Source organism: Phoca vitulina, unplaced genomic scaffold, assembly GCF_004348235.1.
Source record: "Phoca vitulina isolate PV1807 unplaced genomic scaffold, GSC_HSeal_1.0 scaffold23, whole genome shotgun sequence".
NCBI lineage: Eukaryota > Metazoa > Chordata > Mammalia > Carnivora > Phocidae > Phoca > Phoca vitulina.
Window position 1 is genome coordinate 7,471,866 of NW_022589726.1, and position 12,318 is coordinate 7,484,183.

Sequence of the window (12,318 nt, forward strand, 5' to 3'; positions counted from 1 at the left end):
GAGGGAGAAAGAGAATCCCAAGCAGATTCCACACTGAGCACGGAGCCCGACACGGGCTGATCCCACGACCCCGAGACCATCACCCGGAGACCATGACCCAAGCCAAAACCAAGAGTCAGACCAGACGCTTAACTGACTGAACCACCCAGACACCCCTCTTCGATGAGAATTCTTAATCCTTAAACACACACACATACCACGGAAACTACAGGTAGAAAATAGTGTGAAGTCTGACTCATCCGCGATGATGAAAGGGGCTTTCAGGTGCAACCTAAGGCTCTGGGATAATTTACCTTGATACACTGCCGCTGATGAGCGAGCATGGCTCCGTGTTGTGCAAGTACTGAATGGCTTTGGAGGTTCCTATTAAAACACTGATTCGAATGTGCCAAGAGAGTGGGGCCGTGTTACCCTAAAAAGACAACAGTAGTTGGTTTGGTAATGAAATGTGTATACTCATTACATAGGAGTATGCCAGAAGAAAAGCAGATGGTGAGGTGGGGTAAGGCGAGGGTATGAACATTTTGGTTTCCCACAACCTATTTGTAATTCAAGATACATTTTCCTCTGCTGCCAATGGTACTAGGCCTTTTTATAGCCAATGGAAATACCCAATAATTTTAACATTAGCTTAATCAAAATATGGCCAGTAAGGTAACTCTGCTTAAAAGTTCACTAATAAGGGGCACCTACGTGGCTCAGTTGGTTAAGGATCTGACTCTTGATCTTATCAGGTTCATGAGTTCAAGCCCCACATCAGGCTCTGCACCCAGTGTGGAGCCTACTTAAAAAAAAGTTCATTAAATAAGACTTAAAAATTATTTGTGGCATAATAGTGTGGGTAATTGAGAATAATATGTTTTTATTCTTACCCTAACCGAGACTTAACCTATTCAGAATGAATTTTTAAACTTATCTTTCAAAAACATGAGAAATCAAGGCATTTATTCAACCTCTTTCTCTTTAAGGAGTCTGTATCACCTTTATGTCTATCCTTCGTATTCAATGGTACTTTGTGTGAAGTTATGCAAATAGAAATTATCTAAGAAGAGTAGTTAACGTAAACTCATTTGAGATATGGAATCAATAAGGACTAAGGACCCCACAAATCTTTTGGCCACCATGCTGCACAACACACAATAACTCAGGTATTTATGCAGTCTTTTTTTAGAGTAAGATATTAATTCATGGAAAAGTCCTCTACTTCCTTGGGAAACCCATTGTTGGCTATCTCTTTCTGTGAATACATGTTGGCCCCCTGGATCCCACAGGACGTTTCAGCAGCTTCTTCAGGGCTTCAGGGGGTCAGAGCGTCAGGGAGAGTCATAGGTGTGACTTACTACACACTGTAATCTGTCAAAAAGGGATCCATTTCTCATATATGGATAAACCAGGCAGAACTTCTCACTCTCTGTAAAATAGGCAGCCAACTCCAGTATGTTTGGATGATGAAACCTTGAAAGAAAAGATTTTTAAATCCATCAGATTGTTTATTCAAATAGGAAATGAGCAGCACTGTGGTTTGGGGGTGATAAGGTGAGATGGGGAATAGGTCTAAAGCAGAATATACATTTGGCCAAGGGAGAAGTTATCTCATTGGACACATGACAGATTTGTTTCCCAAATTGGTCTAAAGAGCTCTAACAAATACTAGCCATTTTTTGATTGATTGTGATCATGCAAATATAAATAAAATATCCAAATATAAGACAGAAAATTTAAGAGAGTGACGATTTCTTAAGATTTGGGAGTCTTGGGAACTTGACAATAAATAGATGACACTACCTGATATTAAATTATGTTTATCAATACGAAACCCAACGTAACTTATTAATAAAGATAATACAACTGAAACTATTTCATTGCTTTAAGTATACTGTATAAGTCACCAAAATAGAAGAGTACGGAAGACTCTTTTCATTCATCCATTTAAGCATTACTATGTCAGATACTGTGCTAGGCATCAGTCACACAGCTAAAGGAGACATCCAGTGTCTTCATAAAGCTGTACTGTTATCTAAAATTCATGTGATTGGGGCACCTGGGTGGCTCAGTCGTTAAGCGTCTGCCTTCAGCTCAGGTCATGATCCCAGGGTCCTGGGATCGAGCCCCGCATCAGGCTCCCTGCTACGTGGGAAGCCTGCTTCTCCCTCTCCCACTCCCCCTGCTTGTGTTCCCTCTCTTGCTGTGTCTCTCTCTGTCAAATAAATAAATAAAATCTTTAAAAATAAAAAATAAAAATAAAATTCATGTGATTAGTAAAGTCTGATGTTGAAGAACATATCACTGATTTTGAAATGCCAGCGTTCTATGTCAGTGTAGAATACATTTTCAGGCTCCTTTCCTTTAAAACTCTATTTCTTTTTTTTTTTTTTTAAGATATATTTATTTATTTGAGAGAGAGCGATAGAGACAGAGAGAGAGCATGCAAGCAGGGGAAGGGGCAGAGGGAGAGAGAGAATCTCAAGCAGACTCCTCACTGAGCATGGAGTCTGATGTGGGGCTCGATCTCACAACTCTGAGACCAAGAGTTGGATGCTTAACTGAACCATCCAGGTGCCCTGAAGCTCTATTTCTTTTTTTTTTTTTTTAAGATTTTATTTATTTTTTTGAGACAGACAGAGAGAGAGCACAAATGGGGAGGAGGATCAAAGGGAGAGGGAGAAGCAGACTCCCCACTGAGCAAGGATCCTGATGTGGGGCTCGATCCCAGGACCCCAAGATCATGACCTGAGCCGAAGGCAGGTGCTCAACTGACTGAGCCACCCACGTGCCCCAAAACTCTATTTCTTGAATGCCTGTATCATCACTGTGAAAACCAGTGGAATCCAGGTAAAAACTATAAAATATAAAATGTGAAATTCACCTGTACCATGAACTCAGTTCAAATTAATTATTTACTGAATGCCTACTATGTTCTAGACATACTTGGGGATATTAAAATAAAGCTTTTTTTAAAGACTCTATTTATAAAGACTTATTATTAGTTTCTTCAATAGCAAAACTTTCCTCTAAAATGCCCACACACATCTTCAGATTTCTCGTAGTCCTCCTTCCTTAAAGAAGGAAGTGTGTGTGTATGTGTGTATATGTACCTACACAAACACAGACATCTTTTACTTTTAGATATGTCAAAAATGCCTGTGACACAAGATCCCTACACCTATTATAATTCAGACCATCATTCCATAATGAAAAGCAAGGGACTGGAAAGCAGTTGAGCTGGCATATTCGGCTGCCTGAACAGCTGATCTATACCACTATCTGCGAGTCCTGCACCTTAAAATAATTCAAAAAGATAGAAATCTTTTTAGAAAGAAGATAGCAGTCCTCATATAGACATAGCCATGGCCTGGTGCTCTGCTCTCCTGCTCGCAGAGCGGAAATGACCATTTGCTTATTTTTAGATATTACCAATCCAGCAGAAAAACGGACACTGTACCAGTTAGTGAGGTATGGAACGTGAAGCAGCCATCGAGAAAGACTACTGGCTTTGCATCTACGGACCCTTCTCACCCATCCTTTCACTGCAAATTTTTAAGTCGGTGGGATCTTAGATTATGTAGATCTTAAGGTCTGCAGATACGATAGCTTCAAAATCAATTCGACAAGTACTTGTGAGTGCCTCCTACAGGTAAAACACCATACAGGCACCCAGGTGGGGGAGAGCAGACAGACCTGAACGACAGACAGACCTGGGTGTGACTCTCTGGCCTTCTTTTCATCAGCTCTGTGGACTTGGGCAAGGATTTAATCTCTGTGAGCCTGTATCTTTGCTGGGGTCTGAACTGTGTCTCTCCCCCACACGCAGCTCCCTCCCCCAACCCAACTCCTATGTTAAAGCCCTAACCTTCAATGTAAAGGTGTTTGGAGAGGCCTTTGGGAGCTAGTCACGCTTAGGACTGGAACCCTCACGATGGAATTACTGCCCTTATAAGAAGAAAAACTGGAGAATCTCCTCCCTCTCTCTCCACCATGTCAGGACAGAATTAGAAGGCAGTCGTCTACAAGCCAGGAAGAGCACCCTCACCAAGAACCTAATCTGCCTTGATCCTGGACTTTTCAGGCTCCAGAACTGAGAGAAAATAAATTTTGTTCAAGTCCCCTGTTTCTTTTGTGATGGCAGCCCTAGAAGATGAATATTCTTCAACTGTAAACAATAATTATGACACCACTTCCCAAGTTTCTTATGAAAATTAAGTGAAAAGTTAAATATGTAGCCAAATGCCAGGTCCTCAAAAATTATTACCTCCTCCCTTCCCCTTGGGAAAGAGGGGAAAGAAAGGAATCAGAAGCCACACCCTAAGGAGTTTACAATTCTGTTTAAGGGACAAGGGTTAAGTAACTCTCTTAATATTGAACTAAAAAAACTCATCTTCAGGCGTCGGCTTAGATGTGACTTTTTCCGAGAAGCCTATTCTGCTGCCCAGCCCCCAGGTTACCATGTTCCCCTCCCTCAGTGCTCTATATGTCTCCATCTTACCACTTTGTTTACTGAAATTGCTGTTTACTTGTGTACTTCTCTCCTAACCCCACTCCAGGTAGCATGTTCTGAGAGGAGAAGGCTACATCTGATTTATTCATTAATAAATATCTGAGGAGACTGAAGAAGATTTAGGAAATGAGTTGAATTTTCTCAAAAAGGTAGGATCTACCTCAATTTCCCCATCTCCAAAAAAGGGATGAGGGCAGTATTTACTTCACAGGATTGTTGTGAGGATTAAAGAATTAATACATGTGATGTACTTGGTATAAAGCCTAAAACTAAGTAAATATTAGCAATATAAATAATAATAATAGTGGGGTGCCTGGGTGCTCAGTCGTTAAGCGTCTGCCTTTGGCTTAGGTCATGATCCCAGGGTCCTGGGATCGAGCCCCACATCGGGCTCCCTGCTTAGCAGGAAGCCTGCTTCTCCCTCTCCCACTCCCCCTGCTTGTGTTCCCTCTCTCGCTGTCTCTCTGTCAAATAAATAAATAAAAATCTTAAAAAAAAATAATAATAGCACACCAAGAATATTCACCATCATAGAGTTGTTAATTCTCTCTAGTCATACATAAATACCTCACCAGAACAAATCCAAATGGATCAGATGTATAAATGAAAAAAAATGAAACCATAAAGGTACTTGAAAAAACCATGGTAGAATTATTTTATAACCTTTCACTGGGGAAGGTCTTTGAAACTGTGATATAAAATTCAGAATCTGGGGCGCCTGGGTGGCTCAGTTGGTTAAGTGTCTGCCTTTGGCTCACGTCATGATCTCGGGGTCCTGGGATCAAGCCCCACATCAGGCTCCCTGCTCAGTGGGGAGCCTGCTTCTCCCTCTGTCTCCTGCTTTCCCTGCTTGTGCGCGCTCTCTCTCTCTCTCTCTCGCTCTCTCTCTGTCAAATAAATGGGTGGAGTCTTAAAAAAAAAAAAAGAAATATATAAAAATAAATAAATAAAATAAAATCCAGAATCCATAAAAGAAAATATAGATTAAATTCACTACATTATTCTGAAACCAATAATACATTATATGTTAATTAATTGAATTTAAATTTTAAAAAATTCACTACATTAAAACCATTTCCACATAGCAAAAACTAGAATAGGCAAAGACAAATGTCAGTCTGGTAAAAAAAAAAAAAAATTTTGTATCTCACAACAAGAATAAGGCTAATTTTCTCTAATATATAAAATGCTCCTACAAATCATTAAGAAAAATACCAACAGCCTATTTTTTTAAAAAAAATGGGCAAAGAATAGTATCAGATATTTCACAGAAAAGAAAATAGGTCTCTTAATATGTGAAAAGATTCACTCATAATAGAAAAAGAAATTTAAACCATACTGAGAAATCATTTTCACCTAGCACACTGGCAAAAATTAAAAGTTAAGAATAAACGCTATGTTGACAAAAATATGGGGAGCCAGGCGTTCTTATATATGCCTGCTTTAAGTGTAAAGTGGTATTTCTTTTGGAGGACAATTTGGTATTATGCAATGCATATAACCATTCGACCCTGTAATTGTATTTATGGGAACTCAGATATACTCAAACAGGTACAAAATAACATATATACAAGCTTTTCTTGTTGCAGCATCATTACTTTCTAATATTAAAAGATTAGAAAAAAACTAAAAAATCCATTGATATGAGAATTGTTCATTAAATTACAGTACAGCACACAATGAAATACTAAAATAAGCAAAGTGAACAATATATTTATGCTACCCGTGGTGTGAAAATAAGAAAACAAAATACACACATGCTTATGCATAAAGTATCTCTGGGAAGATATACAGAAAACTGATAACTGTTGCCCTTGGGGAAATCAGCTGGGTGGCTGAAGATAATAGGGGGGAAAAAAATCTGTTCTTGGTTTACCCTTTGGCACTTTTGGAATTTTGAAATTTTCCAACTTATTACTCATTCATTAGCAAATAAATAAAGCTTAAAAATAGAGACCCTCTACTATTACAATTTGGGTTTTAGTTTTTGGTTGACTAAATGATATGTGTTAAGTTTTTATGATTAGACTTCTAATGTTTTGATTTCTGGTCCCGGGGATAAAAGAAGGATTTAGTACAATGCCTCCTCCACCACCACCCATTTCACTTATTGCTTTAGAAAATATCTGAAAAGAATATTTTCTTTTCATAAAGGGTGATGAGTGAGCTCCATAGGGTTAAGGGCCTTTGAGGAGCAGGCTGGACGGCTGCAGATATGAATATATATGAACATGAAGTCATTTTAGTTTGTCTCCAAGGACTCCCGGGCTCATGAATGAATTCCCAGAAAACAGCACTTGATTTCTTTGTCTAAACTCTCTTCCTGAAGAGGGTTATACTGATGAAACAGTTTCTTGACTAAAATGTCTCTTAGGAAGGAGGAAATGGTCAAATACATACAATTCTAATGTTCCAGGAGTTATTTGACATTGAGCCATGTTAAGCACACATGATTTAACCCACCTCCTTGTGACAGTTTCTTGTTAAAATATGTTCAAGTGAATTATGTGGATGGTGTATTTTAAAATGTATTCTAAGGAACAGACTAAAGCAGACGTCAAAAATGTACCCAGTGTTCTCACAGCCAACCCACATTTATTACCTCTAAGCATCAAAGATGCACAAAGCTGAAAACCAGGCAGACAGAGAAATTCCAGACAAAATATACTCACAGTAGTAAAACTTCAAGCTCAGATAAAAACCTCTTCCAGTGTTTCTTACACTGCATTTTTTTCTCCTAAATATCATATAGAAAAATGAGAAAAAAAATTAAGGAAAGGATCTCTATTTCTGGGATTCTTAACCCAGGGTCTATAGTCTTCCTGCAACTTAGCTGCCCTTTTTGATGTAAATGTATATAAGCATTTTGTCTGGGGAGAGGATCCTTAGCTTTCATCAGACTTTGAAAAACCCATTACCTCCCAAACAGATTGAGAACCACTGCTCTTGAGGTAGAAGTTTTTCATGCAATGTGTCCTATTGCTGTATTTGATATTCAAACCCTTTTACCATATTTTGTACACATTTACATAAATTCAAAAATTTTATATATGTATTTAAGGAAAATCCCATGACAGAAACTCCCCACTTGGTCTCAGAAAGAATCCAGTTTGTTGTCGCTGTATTCTGGTTAGGAGTGATTTCACTAATTTGGCATTTCTGATTTGGGTCATTTGGAGATGATGACTCAAGTTTACCTTTGTAATAATTTTGAAAAAATGGGCTCACTAAGACATTGAGAAATATAACTCCTTATTTCAAAGGCATTTCAGAAGCTAGCCCAATGCCTGACACATGAATATTTATTGAATATATTAATGAATTCAATAATATTGTACGAGCACCTACTCGGTACCTGGTATTGTTCTTGATGGCTTTGTACACCTTATGTCACTGCATGTCTCCGCATCTCCAGTTCCTAACTTCTACCACAAAAGAGTTAAATATTCTTAGGCTCCATCAGCTGTAAGTTTCTATTATTTGTAAATTGCGAGACAGGGCAGGGATTTTAGAGCTCTGTTCTCAGGAAGAAAGGGAGAGAAATCCAACAGGAATTCTGGAAGCTATTTTCCAAAAATTAATACAGGAAGTCAGAAACAATAAACTAGGCTAACAAATCATTTTCAAGAACCGCTTTACGAGAATTTACATTTTAAAAAGCCGTTGTCCCGGGAGCCAAGTGGATTGGGTCTCAGTCCTATTTCTAATACTCAATATTTGTGACTTTTTGTCACTTAACATCCCTGAGGTCGTCGTTGTTTTCTTAATCTGAAAAATGAAGGGGTTAGTTTTTGTGTTCATGCTAACCTAGCACTCTTAATGCTCAAAGTTTGGTCTGTGCACGAGGAACACAGGCTTCCCTGGGAGCTGGTGAGCAATGCTGAATCTCAGGTCCCTACCCAGGTGTGCTGAATCAGAATCCGCATTGTAAGATCTCCAAGTGATCCGTACGCACCTAACGATTCTTGTACATTTCCCCACTTCCGTCCCTTGAAGACAGGTTACTGAGGTACTGAAGTTAATGTCCCAATTTTAGAAAACCACATTTCTTTAAAAACAAATGCTCTGTGGCTAAGTCTTTGTTAAATTATCCCATCTTTCCTGATGTGAGTGTAGGACTTTGTACAGTCTCGAAGTCTCTGGTAACTTCGTTAGCTCCTGTCTTTTTACTCCTAGAGATTAGCAGCTAAATTCATGAAAAGGACATACATGCTTCATTCAATTCACCTAATGAGCATTTACTGAGCAACTTCCATGGGCCAGGCCCTGTAATAACGCTCTCGGATACAAAGATCGGTAAGACTCTTTAAAGAAAACCATCAAGCCCATTGGGAGAGGTGGGTGATGAAGTCGGTATGGGAGATAACGCTATGAGGCTGCGGCTGCACGTCGGAGCTCTGGCTGTCCCTCCCGGGCTCCCGTGACCTTTTATACAAATCTCTGCTCAACTACTTCTCACCCTGCAGGTTCATCTTTTCTTTACCTGACCGTTTGTTTGCCCCGTAAGACTGAGTTCCCCAAAGTCAGAGGGGGAGACGAACCATGAGAGACTCTGGACTCTGGGAAACAAACTGAGGGTTTCAGAGAGGAGGGGGTGGGGGAAGGGGGTAGCCAGGTCATGGGTATTGGGGAGGGCACGTGTTGTGATGAGCACTGGGTGTTATACGCAACTAATGAATCATTGAACACTACATCAAAAACTATACAGTGGCTAACTGAACATAATAAAAAAAAAAAGACTGATCTCCCTGAGGACGTAATTATGCCTCATTCATTCTTGCTCAGCACCCAGCCCAGCAAGAGTTTAATAAACGTTTATTCACCGTTGACTAACAATGAGGAACATGAAGAGCAGCTCTTTGGGGTGTCTGTGTGCACCCCTGTCTCCTGACTCCTGAGTTTGACTCCCCAATACCCTTTCTGCTTTCCTGGCTGTGGCCACTCAGCTTTCTCCTGAGCTCCTACTCTGATCATTGCCTTGCTCCTCTTACCCGAAGCCTCCTCCTTCCAGCCCTCCTGAACTGTGATACATGACAATTTATAAATATCAACCTGTGGCTTAGCCTGTGAAGCTACTTGGAACAGACACTGTCCATCCCAAAAAGAACAAGAAAACTGGAGCAGACCAGAACAAGCAAAGTGCCAATGGTCCTGCAAGGCTTCTCAGAAAAGTCCTCCTCCTTCGACACATCTGGGGATGGGAAGAATTTCACTTCCACATTCCTGCGAGACAGGCATTCATTTCACAGTCTTTTCTCCAGTCACCTGAGCTCATATATCTTATTTCCATTTATGAAACTTTGTTTTCAAATATACCTCCTTTCAGTGTTGATGAAAAATGACACATTCTAGTATGAAATATGAGCAAATAAATGGAACTGATCTCCTGTGATAGTAATTCTTTCCATACCTGTTTAAATAATTTAATGGCATATGTTCGGTTTTGGATCTCCGCTCTGTATACCTCAAAAATCTCCCCTTCTCCAATTAGGAAGTCTTTGTGGAAATTTTTGGTTCCATCTCTGATGTTTTGAAAGCTCATGGAGAATTTAAACAATATTCCTTAGGAAGGAAAGTTGGGAGAAGATAAGTTACTTTTTCTCTTCTTAAGAATCAATGCCACCATTATAAAGAACCAGGACTTCCATATTAGAAATATATCAGAGCCCAGCAGAAAACCAGCAGGGCCCAGGAACCCAAACTGAAGCCCACCATGTGCTCTCTGCCCATTTACTCGGGTCTGGCACCCACCATTCCAGAGAGCAAATGGCTTTTTAGATATCTGAACAATAGCACTGTGATTCTATTACCCTTCCAAAGAGCTCAGCCAAAGAACTTAGTTGGGGAAACTTTTCCAAGATTCGATTTCTTTGTCATTAGATCAATGGGTTGCTTTTGACTCACTATGAACCTAAAACCATTTAAAAAAAAAAACAACCAGAAACTATAGAAGTGGAAATTTTGTTATGACTAAACAATATTCTCCAAGCATGACTGATAGAAACATTTTTCATGAGCCAAATCCTCTCTATTCCTAACTTACTTCCTCAGAGTAAATTAGGAAGATGCTTTAGCTTTTCAAAAAATCATCTAAAGCAGAGATTGGGAGAAAACATTTAAAAGGTAATTGAATACATATCCAAAGGGAAAAGCTTAGCTAACTCCTTCGGAGCCCAATTTTGGCTCTATTTCCACATTTTATGTTTGATTTAGAACTTATTGTTAAATCTTAAAGGACCAAAACCTTATCCAACTTTATCCAACTTTTCTAATTCTCTTTTGAACCAAAGAATATGCAGATCTAGTGGTAAAGAAGAGGCAAAGCAGCCTTACTAGCCATTAAAGTTTATCAGAATGATTCCCAGGTAGAACTAAATTATTCTCCCTGCTAATAAAGTAATAAAGTTGATAAGGAAAATAATGGGATTTTCATAGTGACCTTCAGCATTGCTCTACAGACATCTCTAAAGATCTCTGCAAGGGCTATGGAAATTTCTAAAACTATATAAAACCCAATGTAATTTTTAAATGTTTTCTGATGACACATAAAAATGCAAATTTCACTAATGGAAAATATGAAACCCCCCTAAGGGAAGAGACCACTATTATATTCTCTATTGGCCAATGGATTTTTAAAATATCACCATAATATATCATCCATCAGAGCTCTGTGTCAGTCAAAACTGCAAGTATTTTGATATCCATGAAAATTTTACCCTGAACCTGCATATTAATGAATAGTTAATAGGTTTATTGGCTATTTCTCTGTGTAAGTTAACTTAAAGCAAAACACGATTGAAAGTAAAAAAAAAATTTTTTTTTACCTTTTTCATTACGTTCAGGAATAAGAACATTATCCACTGTGACATTAGCTGTTTCCTAAGAGAGGAAATACAGACTGAAGTAATTCCCTTTCATAAGTCTAGAAAGAACAGAACCTTAACAGAAATCCAAAGCTCCCTCTGGACTATACAGTGCAATAGAGTAGAATCTAATTTAGAAAAAAGCTAGTAGAAAGAAAAGTTACTTTATTTAATTCAACAGTATTCATTGCTATATACAGTTAAGTCTTTCATACCACTGCAAAAACTCAATGTCATGGTTATAGTCAATTTTAAATGACTTCTAATGCTATAAAAACGATCACTGCCAATTTATTTGTTCCAATAAAACCAACAGCAACATGCAGAACGCCAACTAGAACAGGAAAATTAAAAACTGAATTAAGACAAATGCACAGCTCACAGAGCTCTTAACAGTTCTAAGCCTCATCTGTGATAGATCACTGTGAGGAGAAAGCTCTTCACTCTTAAAACACTCACAAATCTCTAATTTCCACAATCCCCAACTAAACAAAGAGTAATGAGAGAGCTGAGGCTTTTCTGGTTTGAGAAAAGTACCTGCAAATCCAGCATTTTTCTGTCTGACAATTTCATTCCCCATGCTCAATTATATATGCAACAGGATTCAAGGTTCATTATCTATGCACATACACTCTACCTTGGGTAACATGTTTGGAAATCCATCTCCCTGATGACTCTGCTCTGAAGGATTCAAGACTGCTCCTGAAAGAGAAATAAGGGAAGCTAGATACAGAAAAATTTTATGTCTCTAATAAGCATGTTTTTTTTTCCTTTCTTAGACTGTGAAAATAAACACCTTGCTAGTAATGTTAATTTCTAAAGCTCAGTTTCATTCTCTTTGAATGGTTACAAATTTGCATATGTGAATAGCTTTCTAAGGATCAAATATTATGCAAACATGCTTTTGTTCAGTTAACACATAAATACCTACCTTAGGTTATTGTTAGATAAAATATTAAA

General features: G+C 38.6%; 1 protein-coding gene across 3 annotated transcripts in view; it reads right to left on the minus strand.

The window, feature by feature from the left end:
- Positions 1–12,318, minus strand: part of IRAK3 (interleukin 1 receptor associated kinase 3) — a 59,421-nt gene that overhangs the window by 16,699 nt on the left and 30,404 nt on the right. For 2 of the 3 annotated variants that reach the window (XM_032420431.1, XM_032420430.1), the window contains exons 3-8: positions 11,996–12,060; positions 11,320–11,374; positions 9,906–10,057; positions 7,168–7,232; positions 1,341–1,455; positions 294–412 (exon numbers count right to left, since the gene is read on the minus strand). In XM_032420431.1, the coding sequence (XP_032276322.1) occupies positions 294–412; positions 1,341–1,455; positions 7,168–7,232; positions 9,906–10,057; positions 11,320–11,374; positions 11,996–12,060 (571 nt within the window). The remainder of the gene's footprint in view (positions 1–293; positions 413–1,340; positions 1,456–7,167; positions 7,233–9,905; positions 10,058–11,319; positions 11,375–11,995; positions 12,061–12,318) is intronic. The other variant, XM_032420432.1, reaches the window with a different exon arrangement.